This window comes from Spea bombifrons, chromosome 4 (genome assembly GCF_027358695.1).
Source record: "Spea bombifrons isolate aSpeBom1 chromosome 4, aSpeBom1.2.pri, whole genome shotgun sequence".
In the NCBI taxonomy this organism is placed as follows: Eukaryota; Metazoa; Chordata; class Amphibia; order Anura; family Pelobatidae; genus Spea; species Spea bombifrons.
The window spans coordinates 84,034,345-84,057,497 of NC_071090.1; the positions used below are offsets into that span (position 1 = coordinate 84,034,345).

General features: G+C 37.9%; 1 protein-coding gene across 1 annotated transcript in view; it reads left to right on the forward strand.

Moving 5' to 3' along the window:
- Positions 1-21,140, forward strand: part of SH3GL3 (SH3 domain containing GRB2 like 3, endophilin A3) — a 29,899-nt gene extending 8,759 nt beyond the window's left edge. The window contains exons 2-9 of the mRNA XM_053463492.1: positions 6,909-6,977; positions 8,354-8,426; positions 9,390-9,533; positions 10,068-10,201; positions 12,005-12,163; positions 13,613-13,716; positions 14,938-15,062; positions 20,373-21,140. Of these exons, the coding sequence (XP_053319467.1) occupies positions 6,909-6,977; positions 8,354-8,426; positions 9,390-9,533; positions 10,068-10,201; positions 12,005-12,163; positions 13,613-13,716; positions 14,938-15,062; positions 20,373-20,578 (1,014 nt within the window). The 3' untranslated portion in view covers positions 20,579-21,140. The remainder of the gene's footprint in view (positions 1-6,908; positions 6,978-8,353; positions 8,427-9,389; positions 9,534-10,067; positions 10,202-12,004; positions 12,164-13,612; positions 13,717-14,937; positions 15,063-20,372) is intronic.
- The last annotated feature ends 2,013 nt before the right edge of the window (positions 21,141-23,153 follow it).

Sequence of the window (23,153 nt, forward strand, 5' to 3'; positions counted from 1 at the left end):
GTTTTCTCTCCACTTTATTTCCTTTCATGTCAATCCTCTTTTCTGCTCGTCTTTTTTTCTTTTCCCCCCTCTCCTGTCTTTCTACTAAACCAAGCATTTTAGCACACTCCTGACCATACCCTAAGTGCCACTTCTTAAAGAGTTTCTAGGAAAAGCTTGCAAACATGTATGTCACATCACTGCAACATGCACTCAGAGTTCAGAATCAGTGGCCCTTCAAAGTGCGTATAATATTTCTCCTGCGAACCTAACCCAAATGGAACTCGATAGAGTGATGACCATACCTGGGAACGTCCAGGCTCCGCCTCCCAGAAGCCAGATGACATCAGTGGGCAAGGCTGGCAATCAGTAGGTGGGGCCAGCTATGTCATGGGTGGGGCTAGCCCCAAATGCATTACATTTGTATGAGAGTGGGGTGTGTCTAAATGCTGCTCCCGCGAACCGGTGACCCGGAAAAGGGGGTTATCGGGTATGGATATGACATCTTCAATTGTTTCCAGAATGTAATGAGGAACCCTAAAAGCAAATCATAAATCTTACATGACCTTGCTGCCAATTAGCTCTACTATCAATTTGAGATATTACTTTTACTATAAGCATGGACATGGACCATACAGAAGACAGGCCTTGTTTGTATGGACTATATGACCAAACATATGTGGACACCTGACCATCACACCTAAATAGACATGTTGACATCCTATTCCAAAACCATGGGCATTAATATAGAGTTGACCTCCTTTAAAGCTATAACAGCTTCCACTCTTCTGGGGAGGCTTTCCACAAGATTTGGGGCTTTTGCTCATTCATCCAGTAGAGCATTTGTGAGGTCAGGCACTGATGTTGGATGAGAAGGCCTGATTCACAATCTCCATTTCAGTTCATCCCAAAGGTGTTCAATGGGGTTGAGGTCAGGGCACTGTGCTGGATACTTGAGTTCCTCTACACCAAACTCTTTGCCTTTATGGACCTTGCTTTATGCACTGGGGCACAGTCATGCTGGAGTAGAAAACGATCTTCCTCAAACTGTTCCCACAAAGTTAGAAGCACAGCATTGTTTAAAAATGTCTTTGTATGCTGTAGCATTTAACATTACCCTTCACTGGAACCTTCTACTGCCAGTGTTTGTCTATGGAGATGGCTGCCTATGGGTTTGATGTTATACACCTGTTTCCAATGTGCGTGGCTGAAACACCTAAACCCAATAATTAGGAGGGGTGTCCACATACTTTTGGTCAAATAATGTATTTGTAAAACGCCTGTATGTTTATATGACATGATACGAGCTCATATGTAAATCTCTGTATTACATGCTTGAAACGCACTTGATTTCATTGATTTCCATACACATTTGTAAAAAAATGCAATGTGAGTTTTGTGCGCCAGTAACACTGAGCCACCCACACACTCATTAACACCAAGCTCTGCATCACCCAATACAGCGTGATTCGAGATGCTGACACTTGTCTAATATTCCTCACTGTAGCTATACTGTCATCAGCACAGCACGTATACGAGCATACACATTGCTGCACACCAGTAGTAACAAATAGGACTCACTGATACTACGGTTCCCATAAAGGTTAAAAAAGAATCAAGCATGACGGTATGGCAAGGTGAAGCTTCTACAAGAGAACATTTAATGTACACATTACCAATTAGGTAGCTTTCTAAATAAATTGCTATTTTGTTTTAAAGCAGTCATCACCATCTGCCCACAAAGCACTGCCAGGGAACGTGACCTTCAGTATTTCAAGATCTTGAAATTTCTGGGAACTTTTTGTTTTTGTTGTATTAAAATTTATGCTATGCTTGCTGCTTGAATGAAATGAATGGTGTTCTGTACTTTTAACACTTGTGGGCCTGCCTTCCACCTACATATCCTAGTTAACACGGTACCTACAGTACTGAAAATACCATTATTAGAGGAGGTGCAAATACGTGGTAGATACTGGCAATGGCAAGCCGTCCTGGCTTTCAATCAAGACTCCCACAAAAGGCTCTGCGAACCATGGGGGTGGACACAAGCTCCCAAATGTTTTAAGACAATCAAAATTAAAGAATTCCCTCTGCCTGCATTATGCCATAGCATATTTATGGAGGTGCACTTCTAAAAAAAACTTAATAGAGGATTTTTTCAGGGCAGCCCCAAGCTTTCAAAAGTTTAGGGCCACTTGGAAATGTCCTTGTTTTTGAAAGAAAAGCAAATTCTATGCATTACAATAATATGAAATGGATCAGAAATACAGTGTAGATGTTGTTAAAGTTTTAAATGACTATTGTAGCTGGAAATGGCTGATTTTTAATGGAATATCTTCATAGGCATATAGAGGCCCTTTATCAGCATCCATCACGCCTGTGTTCCATTGGCACGTTGTGTTTGTAAGTTTACGTGTAAAAGGCTAATTGATCATTAGGAAACCCTTTTCCTGGACAAGACGTGTGAAAGATAAGATATAGAAAGAAGAGATTAAGTGCCTTAGGTGAAGATGTGAGAAATTGAACTATAATACATAGAAATTAGAGTTTGTTGGCAGATAAGAACCATTTGGCCCATCTCTCATGATATAAGACTCTGGTCAGTCTTTGATCTCGTCTTTATATTAGCTGTACAGTTGGTATCAATGACATATTAGGAAGGATAATGCTAAATGAACCATATGCCTCTCTTAAAAAGATCAACTTTTTGAAGTTCCATAAAATTTAAGGAAGGAATGTGTAGTGGTGATGTGGGATAGCTTGGCATAAGTTTTGTTGGCAAGATAAATGGAGTTAGGTGGGAGGAATGTTGCAAGTTTTTCGGAAGATCAGAGACACCATATTATGGCTTATCCAGTGATACGGAGTTATAGACAAAAAGGAAATACAGGGTGCCGAGCTTTGAAGGACGTTCAGAGTCGGTGTTGGTTTTAGTTGAAGGCAGAAGGGAGTTTTCAAAAGCTCCAATGATGAATAATGGATGAGGAAGATAGGCCCAGTGGCACCATATTGCATAAATTGAACATCAAACAACCAAGTGGGGAATGATAGTCGGAAGTTGACGTAATGGATGAGGGAACCTAAGGTCCTAAATAAAAAAACAGTGAGATTATTTTCATTAGATGGGATCAAACAAGGGGTTTGTTATGAAAATTTAAAGAAATGGAAAGATGTAATAAAATAACATTGCTTTATTATTATTATTATTTTATATAACATCATAAAAGAACCAATATTTCTGTTTTAGAATTGAGTTATCAATACTAATGAGGCATTCAAGAGATTATGGCTGAGAGGAACATAAAAGGAGCAAGTTTGCTGGTGATGTTATGTTGAGATGTACTGAGAAAGCAACAGAGAACGGATGGCGGAGCCTTGGGGAATCCAACAGAGAATAGGGAGGGATGATAAGTTTCTAGGGGAGACAGGAGAAGAACAAATCTATAGGCATGGGATCTGCTGAGCTAATATATCATGAAAGGGACAATAAACTGTGCAGTTAAAATGACTATTAAATCATTATTTGGCCTGGTGACTAGCGAGACAGAATTACAGCATGTATGGCGTTTTACTAATTATTTGAACAAAACGTATCTTATGATATATGCTCTATAACAGTTTAAAAGAATGACTTAATGTGAGTTAAAACCTGTGCGTTTATTCAATCATTTTTGTGTCCCTTTTTACTGCTGAATTTTCCAAAAAACATTGATTTTCATATTTAGCGAACAGGAAAATGCAGCAAGCTTGCAGGGTGTGGAACAAAGTGCGTATTGATAGAAATGTATCTTTGGCGTTGGAATACTGAGTTCTTTTGTTGTAAAGAATGGTGTCAGCAGAATTGTTTTACTTATAACAGATGTAGCATAATTCTGGAGCGTGTCCCTGCCTGGTGCAAATTTATTCAAACAGCGAGAAAATATGCTCTTTTTTTTTACCAGTGAATAAATAACTTATCTCCTCAATGCCAGACTTATTATATCTATCTGTCATTCTAGCACTAACTAAATTTATGTACATGTGGCCAGCATAGATTACAGAAGCGTAACACTGCCTATTTTCACATTAGACACAGATGGCTTAAAGGTGGCAATAGCAGGGCTCATTCTGATTCTAACGGGACCTATGTAAACCTACTGCCTTTGGAGCACATTATAGGACCGTCTGCTCTGTTTTCTTCATTCATCTCTATTCTCTAAAATAAAAATGGCAAGCCATAATATACATGGGCAACCTTGAACTTCAGCCCCATTTACCCCAACTGCGTGCAGGATCCTTCATTACTAAGAGATTACAGGAATTGCCGGTATTCTCTCTCTGTGCCAGTTAATGTGATAAAGAGGGAAACCAAGTATCTGTGTTAAAGATACGCCGCTTGGAAAAAGGTTATTGCTTACGTTTATAGTTTAACAAACCAAAAGGGGTTTGTGTTCTTTTAAAATCTAGTGAAACTTTATAAAACAATGAACATAAATACAAAGAATATAAATATTGTTATTCTTACAGGCATTTACCTTTATAACCAAAAATGTTTCGGCAAATCTTAAAACCTGTCTGTAGTTCATGTTATAGAAAACTCCGAGCTGTGACCTGTAAACCTTGTTAAAGGGAAATACCTTCTGAAACTCATGATTCCTCCCACTCAAGTTTTATGTTATTTCGTGACGTTCATTGCGTTACTCGGCTTCTCATCTCATCATAATGAGCGGCTGCATGTAAACCGTTGCTGTATGTTTTGTGTTGTGCATCATCTTTTTAATTATGTTTTTTTCACAGATATTGACAGGAAGAGATTGCAGCAAAAATAAAACATGCCTGTATGATGTTTTTTTATGTTCCTTGTTAAAGTTGCCATCTGGTCCCCCTAATCCAGCCTGATCTCAGTGCACACTGATTTAAATAGTCTCATGGACTCATTTGTTGCAGCTGCAAGTAAATAGAGAATAGGAACAGTAGTCATTCTTAAACATTAACCATTGAAAAATCACTTTAGTGGTCTTTGTCCATCTCTTTAAAGCCTTTTTGAAATATAGACACTCATGATCTGTTACTATCTTCCTTGTCACTGTACGTAGCGTAGTACATTGGCTAGGCTTTGTGTATTATCCAGAGCTAATATACATGCTCGTCACCAAAATGACATACCTAACGATCATTTTAGAATTGGTCACATACATCTGGAATATGGAATCTGTGTGCGGCACACCAGCCTATCGATATGTAGATTTCATATATTGACATTCAGTAACTAGAATAATTCCTTTAAAAAAATGGGGTAAATGCAGGTTATATGTGCTCAGTGTCACGTGTCACTTTTGAAAGAGAAATCCTTGTTTACTGAAAGTTTAGAACATCTAATGTAAGCTGGTTTGGCAATTACCACAAAGACAATCAAAGCTAAATACCTTAGTAAAACCCATAAGCTGTAGGCCTACGTATGTAAATATTAAGGTATGCTTATTAAAAAAATATTCTTGTCTTCACTGTATAAAAGTGAGGAACCAGTCTTCGGAAGAAAGTAACCACAATTTTCTTCACGCCCTTGGCTAGCACAGGAAGGAATGCATGTGTTTCAAAGTTATCTGATGAAAAAAGAAAGACATAACTTCATTGACACTTTTGGTATTTCTAAATGCTTCATTGTCTGGGGACAGTCCAATTTTGCATCGGATAGACCCGCATTTTCTGGCATTGTCTTGCTGAGCTGACCTAATGTCCCAATTCTGCAGATAGTTGTGATCATGTGCTAATTGTGGAGATCAGAAGATATCTCCTGACCAGCCCACTGAGCTTTAAAATCGATTGGGGTCTGAGCTCAGAGATGGCCACCTTACAACCTTTGGAATTGGAACACCTGGATATTATATCATATGCTTGTGTTCTGCTCCAACAGTTTGTGAGGTGTTCGTATGTTTTAATTTTTTTTTAATAATCTATCCATGTGTCCCATTTCAGGCTCCTGAAATATTGGCAATATTCTGCTGCTGGTTGCCCCTCACGATTCAATTTTATATATTTGGGGTTTTTTTTTGATACTGCGGCATTCCTTAAGTGGATCTGACATTTTCTCCAAATCTTGAATTCCCGTTTGCAAGGTTTTCACAATTATTTCTCTCCAATAAGTTACCCTCCCAACCTCTTTTATTAATGCTGATTCTAGCCGAGAGGTTGGGCAACAGGAGGGAGATGGGGCACCATCTGCAGCTGAACTAATCTTCCCTAAGGTAAAATAGTTCTTCACAAAAGAGATGTCTTGCACATTTCGTTCTTAAGAACCAGGAAGTAATGAACAATGAATGTAATACTTTATGTGACTAATGTGATCCGTGTAACTGATGTAATTATGGTTTAGTCTGAACCAACTCACAACGTCTGCAATTGTTGTGTAACTATAAAGAGATAAAGTGGTGTCAAGTTGTGTTTTCTAATTCCTCCAATATTAGATATAGGATATGCATAATATTCAATTCGTGCTTAGCAAGGCTATGTTAGTATTTAGCCAATAAACTACAATAATTTTGTTCCATTCAAATATAACAATCTAGGTCTTACTAGTTACAAGTTTAAATAATGAAGATGTATGGATTATTTTAAGACATGGCTTCTGAAAGAGAATAAACAAGCCAGTGTGTGTGATGAGCCTGAAAGGAGCAGAGCCAGTGTGTGTGTAGGGACAAGGTTTTGAAAAGCTAAGAAACCTTCAATATCCGAAAACTCTATAATCTGCATAAAAGTAAGATCTGTATCATATGACAGAGAATAAATAATGCACTATTAATCTAGAGCACTGATTGTAGATACAATGAATGGAAAAGTACTACCAGTAACACCATCAATACAATGAAAGCACGCTAGTGAGAACAGTTCATGTGGAACCATTCTAGGGGCTTATTCATGCTCATGTTTTTTATTTTTATTTTCTCTGACAGCTGTTAAGTGAAAAAATTAGCGGAGTAGAAGGAACAAAACTTGACGATGATTTCCAAGAGATGGAAAGGGTAAGACTAAGTCATTTCCCTTATACTACCATTAAACAACTTGTCTTATATGTCTATTTTCTCCAGTTATGAAAAAAATGTGGACGAGTAGGATGAATTGACAGGTAAAAACAAATACTACAAATAATATCTTAAATATAGCTGCGTGCAGCAATGTAGGTGGCCAAGCCCGGCGGCTGAGCTTCAGATATTGCAGTGACACGCAGAGCCCCAGCAAATGTCTAGTGTTACGGCGGTAAAGAAGGGTTATGTGAAGCCATGAAGCTTGAGACTAAAGGAGTATCGGCCCACTGCAGAGTTGTAGAATTTGTGGGAATTCGAGGAGTTTTGGTACATCGGTTTCAGATATAGTGAATTCTGAAAAATATAGTATGGTTTTACTGAATGCAATATGGTGGCCACAATGTGACTGACCAAGTTTCAAGTTGTTGGCATACGCAGTTTCAGAGAAGATTTTTAAGTGTTTTAAAAAGTGTTATATAACTAAAAATAGCACCCCCTAGGTTTCCACTGCGTGCCAACATTTTGGGTATTAGTGCACACCAGAGAGCTGTAGATATTTGTGTGGTTTTTGGTTGAACAAATCTGGTAGGGTAAAGTTCTCACATTAAGTATTGGGTGTGTGAGTTGAGTGGTTGAGGAGAAGAAGATTGAGTGAAGTGAAAAATTGAAGACTAAAAAAAATATTGGTTTAAGACCATGTGACCTAGGAGGTAAAAATCGCTGTTGCAGAAGGTCACTATAGAGAAATGGCTGCCACAGGAAGCATCAGAGAATGGCGGCCATATTTTAGGTACTGGTGCACATCAGAGAGCTGTAGATGTTCATTTTCGAGACAGCACCCCCTACAGGTGACCTTTTCCCCTCAAATGATATTGGGGCACCCATAGTGTTATGTGATGTTGGTTGTGATTGGTTATAATAAGGTTTAATAGCAGTGCAGGGACAGATTTTGCAATTGACACGAGGCCAATGGCATTTTGGTGGACTGTACTGCATAGGTTTTGATGGAACGACTTGCATATTAAACAAATTTGATAGAGGAGGTGACTGAGGTTAAGTGTGCTAATTTGCAAGAAATTGTGAGCAGCGGTTCATGTGAGGAAGTCAATTAAAGTTTAACGAGAAATTGAATATAGGAGACGCAATTGCAGAGCAAGAGACTTCTGTTGAACCATGACAAGGGTGATGGTGTGAAGCTACTGTGAACGTTTCCCATCTATAGCTCTGGTGGTTGCAGAGAAGAAGATTGTTGAAGTTGGTGAAAAATTCATGATTAAAAAAAGCCAGGGGCCCAAACGCAAGGCCTCTGATGACTTTTTTTATATGTATTGTTAAAATCTTGTCTAAAATTTGTCAATGCTTTCTATTTTTAGAAAATTGAAATCACAAATAAGATTGTTGCGGAATTGCTGTCTAAAACAACCGAATACTTGCAGCCAAACCCAGGTAAATGAGCAGTGTTTTTGTCTGGCCTCTGTTTACACTCCCTATTCTGCATAACCTGACCCACATCACAGTACCACGAACTATATCACCCTGGAAGTATACTTTAGTTTTGTATTGGCACTGGATGAGATATCAGTGTTTGTTTTTACAAGCTGTTAAGTCAGTTAGTATATAATTAAAGAGGAGCTCCTACCGTTTTATGTCACTAGTATAAAATTAAAAATACGTTTTCAAAAATAGTGTGCTGTTTTCTTTTTAAAAAGAAAAAAATAGTGTTTTCAGACAGCTGCCTATTTTTGTATGTCTTTTTTTTGTATGTCTTTTAGTTCTCTTAGTTAGCATCCGGAATCCATATCATACAGCCTGTGGGAAATAGAAGAATGGCTCAATTTTAATTACCCAGAGAGACACCCTGACTAATGGACAGACTTCATTAGCATTGCCATAAAGCATTCAGCTTAGTGTGGTGAGCAGGAAAAGTCACCAAAATATCACATGACTGACACCAATGTCAGACTCCAGGGTTGTAGATAAGAGGTTTATTGGAACAAAAGGGGAAAAAAACAGTTTTTTGACAATGCCAGCCTTCATCACTGTGTACAGCACTGAACATACTTCAGAGTTGGACCCCAGCTCTGTATTCTTGCCAGTCTCTGGTTTTTAGGGTGAGTGGTTACTCAGTCTTCAGCTCTTTTTTCATGGCTGTTTATACATATATATGTTGTTATAGACAGTTTGAACCCTGTTGGTGAGATCTCTGAACTTTAGAATATTATGATTTATTTGGAGGACTAGATATTTACATTAACCCTCTCATCAATCAATGGGTGCCGTTCAATATTTGCGATTAGGATGCATTCTGGTTAAGATTGGTTTATGATTTGCTAAAAACAGAATATTATTGATTAAGTAAATACAAAAATGTGCATTATCATAGAAATTACAAAATATATTTTTTTTCAGCATACAGAGCAAGGCTGGGAATGTTAAATACAATGTCAAAAATCAGAGGGCAAGTGAAAAACACTGGATATCCTCAGACAGAAGGGCTACTTGGAGACTGCATGTTGCGCTATGGGAGAGAATTAGGGGATGAATCTGAATTTGGTGAGTGGCTGCTTCTTAACCCTTTTATTCCCCAAATCCAGCAGGCAATGATCAATGCAGACAGGCACTAGGTACAGAATGGCTTTGTTTTCCCGTTACAATGTCCTTCACTTACATCATGTGACATAAAATATTTGCTGTAGTTGATACCGCTAATGGATTCTGACCATGGGAATTATACTCTTGTAATTGATGTTGTTAAGCTTGATACACAGGAATCAAACTGATAGCAAACAAAGCTGATAATGGATTCATGTCAAAGTTCAAAGACACAGGCAGAAGAAATGATGCCAGCCACAGAGACAAGTCTCCTGCATGTTTAATGCCGTTATGGCTGATAAATATATAGAGACAGCACAGGGCAGCTCTGAACAGACAGGGGTACATGGAGTTCGGATGGGCAGAACATTTACTCTTTTGTGGCTTGGAACGAATTAATCATTGTTGCTTCTCTAATCACTGATTGCTGAATGTATCCCTTTCACTTAGTCGGTAAGACATATATTAATTTGCCAATATCAATTGTTTCCATAGGAGGTGCTCTTCTTGAGGTTGGAGAATGCATGAAACAAATGGCAGAGGTGAAGGACTCTCTTGATATCAACGTCAAACAGAACTTCATTGATCCGCTGCAGTCCTTACAAGACAAGGACTTAAAGGAGATTATGGTTAGTGTTTCTAATATATGATATATTCATAGATTAAAAGTGCATGGCAGCACTAGGTAGAATCGGACAAATCTATGTAGAATTAGAAACCAAGCACAACATCTTAGAAAACAGCGTGATCTTTAGTAGTCCTAGCGATCAAAATAAGACAGTATAAAGATTTAGGTATCAGCAGCAAAAGTTTAGCAGTCATGACAGACTCGTTACTCAGATGTATCCAGTTTTGGAACCAGGAAGATGTTTTTTTCAGTAATCCAAAAAATGTAACCCTTACATTTTTCTAATATCTTTATCTTGGCCTTAGAGCATGCCTATTTATTTTGTACCTTTTTCGATCTTTTTATTTTATAACCAGAACAGATATCAGAAGAGGGATCAGTGCTGGATCCCTGCCATTTATGTCTTGTTATTGTGAGAGCCACAGCAGCTATGATGAAAAATGATGATGATAAATGATAAAGCCAACTACATGTTGGCAGGTTGTTTATGCTCTTATGGTTAATTTAATATTCTTATAGGGGACAAAATCTAAATTGTCTATATGCTGTTATTTTTTTAATAATCTGTTAAATCATCACATTCTATTCTATTACGTATATATTTGTAGAGTTTTGTTTAACACTGTCTAAAGTAACTAAATGTAGAATTAGGCGTATCATCCGTACTACTGTTTAATGTTAAAAACCCTTCCCAGAAAAAAATTCTATAATCCCGTCAAATGTTGTGCCTTTCATTTCTTTTGCACTTCATTGTCATGAGACGCAAAAGCAGGAACTCATAGGTTATTACTATATAGCCTAAAAACACAATTTTAATAAATTCAATAAAATGACATTTCGGCTAAGGCTTACTTGCGTACCATAATATCTGCACAGTTGTAATTTTATCACAGAAGGCAAATTCTACCTTGCTTGGGAAATAAGTGTTTTGCTCTAGTGACTCACTCTATCTAAAGAACCCTTACAATCATCTGGTTTATATAAACATGGCAGATAATCGTATAAATCACAACTACAGCCTGGATAATCTCAAGTAACCGTTTACTTTGGACTGCTTGGTTCCCCCTGCAGAGAAGGTTATTGTAGTTCCAGATAAAGAAAAGGAAGGGAGGCACTATTTAGAGGTGCTGTTCCATTTAGACACAAAACCATTAATTGCACTCTCTAGCATGTTAAGCAAGTAAGTATTATAAGATATGAGAAACTGAATAGGGGCATGCAGTTACAGCGCCTGAAAACAGTGTATAGATATCATTATAAACAACCAATAATAAAATCCATCCACGGGATATTTGACTATTTAATAAAAACATCTAAAGATCCCAAAGTTAGCCAAAATGTGAAAATATTCAGAAAAGGGAAAATATTATATACAAATACTATAGAACAAAACCAAGTCCTAATTATCATCCCGTGAAAATAATTCAATTATGTCCTGTTTGCCAATACATGCCATTAATAATAACAAATGTCAGCAGGACAGAGTTTATAAATAAAAATCAGTCCCACAATATTCATTTTATCAAATCAGGAAAAACAGGGAGCCCTTGTAAAATCTCCTGAATCAAACACCTGCATTTCCAGGGCTGCATGCTCGGAAACCAACCATTCTTTCCTCTGGCCTTGCACCTTTTTTAACATAAGAAATGTATTTGCTTTTCTTTGATCATACAACATTTTTAAGAAACCTTTTCAGCTTTGATGGCAACAACCATGGGCGTCGGAAGCCCTCTCTCGCCTCACCCTTCCCACGCCCCTGCTTCATAACACTCACCAATCACGCGTATCTATTTTGGTTTTACAGTATCATTTGAAAAAGCTAGAGGGTCGGCGTTTAGATTACGATTACAAAAAGAAGCGGCACGGTAAGATCCCAGATGAAGAAATCCGACAAGCAGTTGAGAAGTTTGAAGAATCTAAAGAACTTGCAGAAAGAAGCATGTTTAATTTTTTAGAAAATGATGTAAGTATGTCATGCAGAAAATCTTGTTTGCTATATTTGGCAGAGAATTCCTTTAGAATGAAAACTTACTGATGAATATATTGCTTAGACTGGTTTTGGATTGTAAAACGTGCCATACCTATAGTACATTGATTTAATACATGTGTAATCCAGTGCTTAAAATAAAAAGAAAATGCACGTATCCAGAGTAATAGATGTTGAGAGCTGCAGATTACATTTTCTTATATGAAAGATTTACTTAGAAGACCATCTGGCTGTGCATGGTGAACCGCAGCTAGAAATCTATAAAACTGGTATGATACAAAAAATGATGACAACATGTTAATAGATTGACATCAGTGACATCAGAACTCCTTGAGGCTTGACAAATATACAGAGAGGGAATAAATCCCATGCACACAATGTAGCTCAATAATCTTGTTTTACATTGAAAAACACGCATTCTGCAATAATTATGAAGATGGCTTATGCTGCCCTCTAAAGGATTTTGTTTAAACTGCAGCTTAAACGATGTAGGAAATAATGTTACAAAATAGACTTGTGCATTTGGATTTGTACAAATTGTAATTTAATGAATACTCAAATACAAATTAAATTTCTGAACAAAAAAACATTCTGAATTCGGTCCCAACCGAAATGTCCTGATATGACATTTGTTGCCCAAAAACAGAACGAAAACATAGTAATGTTAAGATAAGACTCACCAAACTTGGGGTACTTTAATTTTATCTTAGCAATAAAAGGCCATATAGTGTGATGGAATCCCCAATATTGATGCTTGACAAGTGTTAAATAGTATTTACAGAATGGATCTGCTCGGGGTGTGCAAATTCCTTGCTATGTAAGGCACAAAATACCTCCAATTATTGTTTGATACATTTCCATCTGGTGTGGATAGTCCTACAATTATATCTGCTGGATATACATTATTACAAATATGGCATGTATTTGCTAAATAGCACAAGTAGCCTGGGCTTTTCCTTAGATATACACTCCCACACTCCTTAGTTATATATATTTTTTCACAGATATTTGGTTATGGACTGCTTAACCTCAAATTAAACCAATCTTGCTAGATAGTCCGTTTGAAAATAGTTGGAACAATCCTTTCAGTGTGATCCATGAATTTTATGTTTTTATATTTATGTAAAAGCACCCAGGCCAGTAGCAGGGAAAGCATTGTGTGTGTATAGATAGTGTGTTGGAATAAAGTGGGCAAAGCTATGTCAGTGTAGTTATAGCATGTCATTACAGTACAGAAAAATGGATAGGCTGGATGGCTATCCTCGCCAAATTCTGTGTTTGATTCTATGACATCATCAGAAGATGACCCTCTGTGATATCCTAGTCCTGACCTGTACTCGCCCTCCCCCCCTCCCCATCTGTTCATGAATGCACTTTGTATCTGGAGGTTCTGGACCCTTACTTCCTATTCTACTTTCTCTACAGATAGAACAAGTAAGCCAGCTGGCTGTGTTGGTAGAAGCGGCATCAGACTATCATAGACAGACAGCTCAGATACTGGAGGAGCTTTACAGTAGGCTTTACAACAGGTAAGAAGAGAAGACATCCCTTCCATGGGGCCCAATCTTGTTATTTGCCAAAGTAGGACCCTGCGAAAATTTGATTTTTCAAATTGCTACTGATTTGAATTTGATTCAAAAAGTCTTCAAAGATATTCAAAAAGTTCTAATGAAAAGAGCACACAAATGAATATTGCTGTGTTGGTCGCAGAGGAGGGAGTCTTAAGAAGTTTGTTATACCTTATTCAATCTGAAGGACCTCTGTGGTCTTGTACCGTTATTTCAAGGTTGCACAGTGCAAGAAGTCCTGAAAGTTTAGAAGTATTCGAATGAGACACATTGCTTGGTGACTAACGCTTTGTGACTAAGTTCCTCCTGGGGTGATGGAACAAACCCATGAAGGCAGGCGCACTTCACACTCGCACAACAAATGCATCCCCTCACACCTACTGGGTTTACTAATGAACTCCGCAGTATACCGGCCTTGAATATTTTTTACATATTGGTATCATAGCTACTTTAAAAAAAAAAAAATATGACAAATCCAACATATATGATATATGTTGGATTTGTTTTGGAGATTGTCTACATCTGATATTATTGCAATTTATGCATTTTTATGAGATTGCAGGTTATTATTATTATTATCCTTTATTTCTTAAGAAAGAATAGTACACAGGGCTGTATAATCTAAATGGGGCAGTTAACACATACAGAACAAATACACATTTACACATTGACGACCCTTCCCGTGAGCTTGCCATCATAGTCCCTAGCAAAAATGGTGGGCTTATGAGAGCCCAGTTTAGAATCTAAAGGAATAGTATAGGTAATTGAGACCAAAAGAAGGGAGTGAAAAGAGGGAGCAGTAGCTCACTTGTTGCAGTAAAAGTGGTTTCAGGATGCCAACAAGGAAGTAAAAAGAAAATAAACAGGGATGTAACATTTTGCGTCTCAAAGTCATGGTTTACAGAGGGCTTGTGGTATTTTGGGAAAGCTACAAGAGGGGAACTTGAGCGATGAATAAGGAATTTAAAGTAAATAAGACGAGAGGTTGTGGCTGTAGGAGGCCAGAGGGGATCAGGAGGAAAGGAATGTGCATTTGAAAAGGTAAACAACATTTAGCCAAAAAGAAAAAAAATGTCCCCAAAATGCATATTTGGTACATATACAAGAAAATGTGCATAAAAGAGAAAATATGAATTAACCTTTATGGGCTAGCTAGCTCATAGTGTTCTTTTCTACTCCCAGAATCAATACAGCATCCAGTCGCCCTCGGCGGGAATTTCACCCGACGTCGATAATCTCAACCTTGGAATCTACTGAAAAGCTGCAATATAATGGTATTTCCTTCAATCCGTCGACGGCATCATCAGGTAAAAATCACATTAAGTGATTTTCTAGGAGAAAACATGAAATGGAAATGGAAATGGTGCCATCAGTGCAAACAGCCAACAGGGCTGAATCTCTCCTCCAAAGAGCTTCCAGTGGGTGGCCAGCGCTTTCACTTACCGGAAAGGAAGACTTGATCGCACAATCAGGCATTCCTTATATAACAGTCTACTGGTGCCCGAATGAAGGCTTTTTCAGTTTTAGATACATCCGTTAGAATAAATAAGATGTTTTGTTTCCTCTTCAGCTTCATGAGGATAGGAGAATACATAAAATATACAAATAAACTCTTGATCTTTAAAGTTACACTCTAAATGTCCTGGCACCGCTATTAAAGTACTCTGTGGGTAACCCTAAACCTCTATTAGTACTTTAACCCCTTAAGGACAGCTGTTTTTTATTACCATATTTGCTCGATTATAAGACCAGGTTTTTTTCAGAGCAAATGCTCTGAAAAATTCCCCTCGTCTTATATTTTGGGTTGTCTTCTAATCAGACCTAAAATAGAGTGCTGCAGGGGACCTGGATCCCCTTCTCTGGCAGCCTCTGCCGGAACTTCCTCTGGGGGCTTCTATGAGGGAGCCCCGGCGTGACATGACCTTCCGGTGCTCCATCATAGAAGCCCAAGTCTGCGTGCACTTCAGCTGGGGCTTCTATGATGGAGCCCCGGCGTGACATGACCTTCTGGTGCTCAGTCATAGAAGCCCCGGTGGAACTAATGGGCAGCAGAGGTTGTCTACGCGCAGCGCGCAGACCTCCACCAGCTGCCCCCACTAGACACCAGGGAGTCTGAAGTACAGGGGACAAGTCTGGGGAAGCATTGGTAAGTCGGGGGGGGGGGGCAGAGTGGCATATAGGCGGCTAACAGGCATTACTATAGGCAGGGTGGCATATAGGGGTTAAAATGCATTTCTGTAGGAAGAGTGGCATATAGGGGGTTAAAAGGCATATCAGGGAGGCAGAGTGGCATATCTGGGGGCAGAGGGCATATAATGGGTATAAGGCATTTCTAGGGCAGAGTGACATATCAGTGAGGCAGAAGGGCATATAAGAGGGTATAAGGCATATCTGGGGGGCAAGCCTGGGAGCAGATGTGCATAACTGGGGGGAAGGTTGGCACATAAAAGGAAAAAAAAATCATTTTTCTCAATCATAGTTTTTATTAGAAAAATTAATATTTACTAGTAAAACAATTTTTCTTATAGTGTGTATATTCACGCTTTATCTTTTTCCTAAATTAATATTAAAACTTATAATCAGGGTCATCTTATAATCGAGCAAATAATGTAATTTTTTTTACCCTTTGTGACAATGGCTGTTTTAACATTTCTGCGGTGTTCATGTTTAGCTGTACAATTTTCTTCTCTCTCATTTACTGTACCCACACAAATTAAATATTGTTTTTTTTCAGGACAGGAAGGGCTTTCTTTATCTATCATATCATTTAATTTACTATAAAATATGGTGAAAAAAACACTTTATTTGAAAAACCTTTTATTTATCTAAAAAGCTAATGAAAACAACCTGCTAAATTGATTGTAATATTTCTCCTGAGTTTAGAAATACTCAAATGTTTTTTAGATTTTTGTTCAAATAGGGCGATAAGTACAAGTAGCATATTGCTATTTCAAAACTTTTTTTTTTTTAACCAAACTGGTCATTCTTCCCGAATTTCCTATTTTTGACATCTTTGATGCCAGTCAGTTCAACTTATCCCCATCAAACTATATCAGTTTGAAAACTAGCTAGTATTTTTACTCTTTCCATGCACTAATTCTACTACCAGCCTTTGTCAAACTTTTTGGTAGTCATTTGTTTGCGTCTTCCCCCCCACACACACACACTTACTCCAGGTATGAATATACAGCTCCTTATATATGTTCCTGTCAAACAAAATCCCAATATATGTTCGGTAACTTCTCCTGAGAACGGTGATACCACCCATGCGTGGGTTTGTTTGGGGGCCAAAGGGCCACATTTGGTAGGTGTGCATTTTTCAATGTTGAAATGCTCATAGGAGCATGTTCTTGTTTGTGCTTCTGGATGCCTTTATGTTGAGGCACTTCAGCAACACAAATATTTAAAGGGATCACGCACCTACAATGTGCATTAAAGTGCATATGATGGCTGAAGTGCTCCTTGTAAAGTTTTTATTACACAAATAACAGCACGCACATGTGCCAGGAATCTGTTCCAGAAGTGTTCTCACAGCTACTTTTTTGCTTTCATAGAAAGCTGAGAAAGGCATTTGTCTTGTTGAAGTGCTTTGTGGCATGTTTCTGGATATTAGACAAATCACACGTTTGTGAAAAAAACAGATTCCGCGCTGCAGAGCCCTTTCGGTGTTACGCATTTCCTGGCTTCCCGTGTTCAGTTAGACTCTTGCCCGGATTGCCACAAGTTCTATGTTTTCAGATGGGGTGTTAAAGGCTTCAGGAGGATAATAGCTTTGTTGGTTTGGCAAATGACCCAGATTTAGTCAAAATACAAATTCTAAGCCCGGCGGTAGTCAAATTTCATGCGCTAAACTCAGGAAATGAGAACTGCAAATAAAAATGATGATAATCTGAGAAAAATATAATTTATCATGTTAGCGGAGTGTGTAGACATGTGGCCTTGTACATTATACTATTAGAAGACATGAGCTAACATGGGGTGGATTCTATGCTGTGACAAAACAAAGAAGTTAATGCAAACTTCTAGAATCATCCATTGTAAAATGTGGATTTTAGCACTGCAATCACAAAATGAGCTGTTTTTCTTGGGGAAAACCTCTATGTGTATTCCAGGGATAAGAACAATTCAACATGTCTATCAATGTAGCTTCATTCAAATATTATGAATAAGGTAGAGATGGTCTTGGTGTAGGGAAAATGGTCGAATCTCCAAAATTTTATTTTTATTTTTCAATTCAAATTGGTGCACGGATAGTTACTGGTTTAGAAAATGACGCATTTTTTTCTGATTTTACACACACCCTCTACTGAAACAAGGAAGCATAAATAGAAAGAAAAGTTCCAGCAAATGCACAGTAACACTCATTAAAATCAGTGGGAGTAACAGCAGTCTATAATACTAAAACCTCAGTGTTAACATACATATCATTTAATTTGATTTTAACAGGAGTGAGAGAATTAACACATCGTTTGTCCTGTACAGCACACAGAGTAAAACCTGTTACAGAACTGCTGTAATCCCCCATAGCGCGCAGGGCCACACTATGAGTGATACCTAAATGTATTAAGCCGTAATACACCCGCTAGTGCGGATCGTTTGCTTCACATAACTTACCTCTTTTAGCTGGAGCACCCGATAAGAGCGAGTTTATGTTGGCACAAAGATAAGGCTAGCCCCATGGCTCCCAAGCTTCTGGTGTTAGTATGTAACTTAATTTTGGTTGGTCCCTTACGTTCTGTAACTTCAATATAGAATGCCCGCTCTGATTTACAGTCAGTAAAATATGTTATGAGACCAAAACGGACTCCAGGATATATTTTACACATGGATCATTTATGCTCCTTCCATTTAGTAACATATTTGCTAAAAAAACAAACAAACCTCAGAATAGCAAGGATTTGTACAAATGCAATACAATACACTACAGCCGGCATTAACTATTAGACAGGGCAGGAAAGGTGAGTGCTAATCGTACTCAGGAACTCTGGGTTTTACCTGGATTCTATGAGTGAACCACTGCTTCTAGATTTCTATACCAGTAAGGCTTTATCATTCGTTATTAAAGCAAACAACACGTTTCTTTCTCACCAATTTAACAGTTGATAGACACATTCATGAGGTTGTAAGGGACATAAACCACTAAATAAACCTATTAAATAAAGACACACACACTGCTTTCTTGGATAAATCAGGCTGTGGCTTTTATTTAGTTTCACCAATATAACAACAACCATCAACTGTAACTTCTTCAACTCTGTAACCAATATAATATAAATAAACACGAGCCCTTGGCACAAGCCCAGAGCACCAGATGAACACTTTAACCTTGCCAACCGCCCTGAAAGCCAGCCAGCATATCCATATTCCAGTTCACCCCATAATAAATAGGGTAACTTTACCCCGATAAAAGCCACGACAAATAAGAATATATAAATACATAAGGGTGGGTGGGAGGGCGCATCTTCATCAACTCTTCCATGTTGACTCTTCGGCTCACCACTTCACTACCGCTCACCAGACTCTACGGTCAGTGCGGTAATCGCTCAGCGGATCGCCAGGTAAGTGAAAGCTCCCCTCAGAATGCACCTATTTATAGGTGCAATTCCCACCCTTTAGCGCAGCACGAGGCCCTCAAAAAGAGCGGCAAGGCGCTAGCGCAGGCACAGATTAGATTAAAGTTATATAACCTATTTTTTTTATATATATATAACAACTGACCTGACCTTTCCTTGACCTATCTGCCTAACCTGCACATGCCCTAAATTGACCCTAACTTGTCCCCACAACCTCATGTCAGCCTGCCCTATTTGTTCAGGCTTTATCATTACTATTTGTAAAACGTAGAGAGATCAGTTTGTTAAAACGTTCTAGTTCACCTCAACCTGTAGACAAAGCTGGTGTTTAATGAAACTGATTTCGTCCTAAATGTAACAAATTGCTGTTTAGGTTGATTACACTGAATTAGAAATAGAGAACAATCTCTGTATTCACCTCTTATTATAATATTGTAACAGTGCTACGGAATCTGCTCGGCTACATAAATAAACGTAATGTAATCAATAGGTTTTAAATTTAATTTGAAAGGCTTTCTGTCCAATGGCAGAAGTGTCTGTCATGTTTACTTCCAACATATATACAGTTGGTCTTCATGGTATCCAGTCTCACACCCTGTCAGTGTCCCTGTAACTTCTCTGCCAACTGCTTCCGTATCCCTGTCTCCTTTCCCGCAGCTCCACTTCTCTTGCATCTCCTTGTTCTTCTGTCTTCATCTGCTTCTCCCCATGTCACCTTTCCTGGTTTGTATCTCTGTAAATCAGGCCGCCCGGTGCACTTCTGCGTAAGAGCGGAGCTTCTGGGATTGTATGTACATAAGTGCATGCGCTTAAACTAAAGAATGGCCAAAGGAAAGGCACAGATTCACAATGGAACGTTAGACTTCATAACACTGTTATTGACGGAATGCTAAAACACAGTAAATCATTCAAAAGCATGTTACACACATATATATTAACCAATGTATGCACCCACCCCCCCGTGCTATATATATATATGATATATATATCATGATATTTGATTTTCTTAGACAATTAAAGGCTTTCTGTATAATCTCTTTCTAGGTTCAAGTGTACATTTTGACCAACCTTGCTGCAAAGCACTTTATGACTTTGATCCAGAAAATGAAGGGGAACTTGGATTTAAGGAAGGTGACATCATTACTTTAACCAACCAAATTGACGAAAACTGGTTTGAAGGTATGGTCAACGGGGAGTCTGGATTCTTTCCCATTAATTACGTTGAGGTCATGGTTCCACTTCCTCAATGAACAAGAGACTGACTCACCATGACAATTAACCATGTGTAAATGGACTCAGTATTCCGTATGTGGCATTCTGTGAACGCTACTCAACTGAATTAAAATCTTTAAATGTGTCATGTGTTTTTATGTATTTATTTCATATTTTATGAAAACATTGGCTGTGTTTTTTGCCCTGTTTTATGTCAACCTGTACTGTCTCTTGTTCTATAAATGACAGCGTATTTGTGATAATTCCATAACAAGGAACTTTTTAGTTCTGATGCCATCTTACAATATCCGAAGTGGACCTGTCAAATGTATGTAACACCACACAAGTTCCCCTATACCATTGCCATCCCAAGCAGTGATAGACGTGCGTGTGTGTACTTTAACCAGGGACAGGTCCGCTTTAAACAACGAAAAGGATGTTAATGGTTTATGTCCTTAATTAAAACCATGTTTAACTGTGAATAATCTGATACACATTGCACAATATTTGTGAAAATCAATGTCATAATATTGTAAATTGTATAATGTAAGATGTTATGTCTACCTGACCAAATATATTAAATACAGATACATTGCGTAACATTTTCAGATCACTTTTTAATTCCATACTTAAATTAAATGTATTGAATAGTGTTTAAATACAACTTAAGCTTTTAAATTACAACCTTGTGAGATATCCTATGTACACATAGATTTACAGCTAACTACATACTGTGACTGCACCTTGGCATTCAGCACCCAAGCACTTTCCACCAGATGTCATATTGATGAAATTAGGACTTTTAGGCAGAAAATTCTAGGATCATTTTCAATTTTCAAATAAAAGGTGTTAAAGGGAACCACTCTTGGTATACATGTCCAACAAGTTTTGTGGAGGCCTGTGAGTATGAACTCAATTGTAGAGTACACAGAAAGCCAATGGAGATAAAGGTAAATGACAAGGACAATCAGCAGATGCAGTGGTTGTTTATATGTGGCCTCCTGTGTTTGTTATGTAAGAAGGCTTAATTAGTCAAGATGGGCAGTTTGGGTAAGAAGACCATTATCACCTGCCCTGGATATTTAATAGGTGGTGGAACTAATAGACAACTAAGTGTCACTTAATCTCAGAAGCACAGAGCGGTGCAGATGGTTAACAAAACAGAAAGGATATGGAAAAAAAAGCGTTTAAAACAGCACTCTGAGCTGAAAAACACCCTATTAAGTAAATCAGGAGTTAGTAAAGTCTTATAGACAGCACACAAAGTGCAAACAATAGACAAAAGCGTAAAAATGAGTGGGCATATGGATATCATTTAATTCAAACATCACTAATAGAAAACAAATTGATAATGGCGTATGTGCAAATTAGCAATACTGTCCTCAGTTATAAATATATTGGGGGCAGTAAAACGTGCTTGTGTCTATCAGGCTTTAATAATACTGGATTTACTGAATAGGGTGTTTTCAGCTCAGAAAGCAGGTTTAAACTGTTTTTTTTCTTTCATATTCTTTCTAAAGCTGACCTGGATTACTATCGCTTAATATTGCCATAGAGTAAATAAAAAATGTAACTGGTAAGAAATCATATATACTGGTACTTCTTGTACAGCGTGTAGAGAATAAATAGGAGCTCCAATTTGATATGTCCCATAGGCTAAAATGATTTTGCATTAAGAAATGTTGGGTTGTAGCAAACATTCAACTAAAGATTCCCCAAACTCTATATAGGCCACTAACATATATACATTTGCACTATAAAAAAATTTTGGCTCTCTCCAAAGGGTGAGTTTGCGTTTGTTGTAGTGAAATAATAAAAAAAACATATAAATCTTCTTTATTTAGAATACTAAAATAAAACAAAATTATAGTATTTAACAATCTTACATTTTGGGCGACTGTACAGTCACCTTTAGAATATCTTACTATTTATACATGGTCTTATTAAACTGTACACATGGTTTAATACTCGCATTCTAAACAAATCCTTAACTAATTGTTTCGTGTTTTTAAGTGATGTAGTGGTCACACCAGGCACCATAGCATGACTGTAAAGACCCCCCCAAAAAAAGATTAAAAAATAAAAATTATAAAGTTTTAGTTTCTAGCCAAGTATTTAAACACCAGTGCTTCTTACCCTCATTCCATCCTGCAGGGGCGAGATCCGTTATATAGTAGGGAGTGCCTATATTGGCTTGAGTCCTCACATCATAGTAGACCTATATCTGGCACCTGTACGTATCAAAGTATTCTTTAAACTAAAATCTTAACATAAAAAGATTGAACACAACACTGACCTTCTACTACTACGGTACAAAGTATTTTCCATTTCAAAAACTGGAGAGCGATGTGAAGCTGATCTACACAGGCACCTTCACAGAAAGTTAAACTGTAGGACTGCATTTGGCACACATTACATTGAAGTGTTTAGGTAAATTAAGTTATCTGGCCTTATCCGAACTGAGCCTAAAATGTACATACTTGACTCTTAGGACAACTTGTATCCTACTGTTACCTTATGGGAAAAAAAATGTGGGTTTGGTGGACCTCTAAACATTGCTAACTTGGCATATGAAGTAATGTCTGCTCATATCATTCTGCTGAAAGACACAAA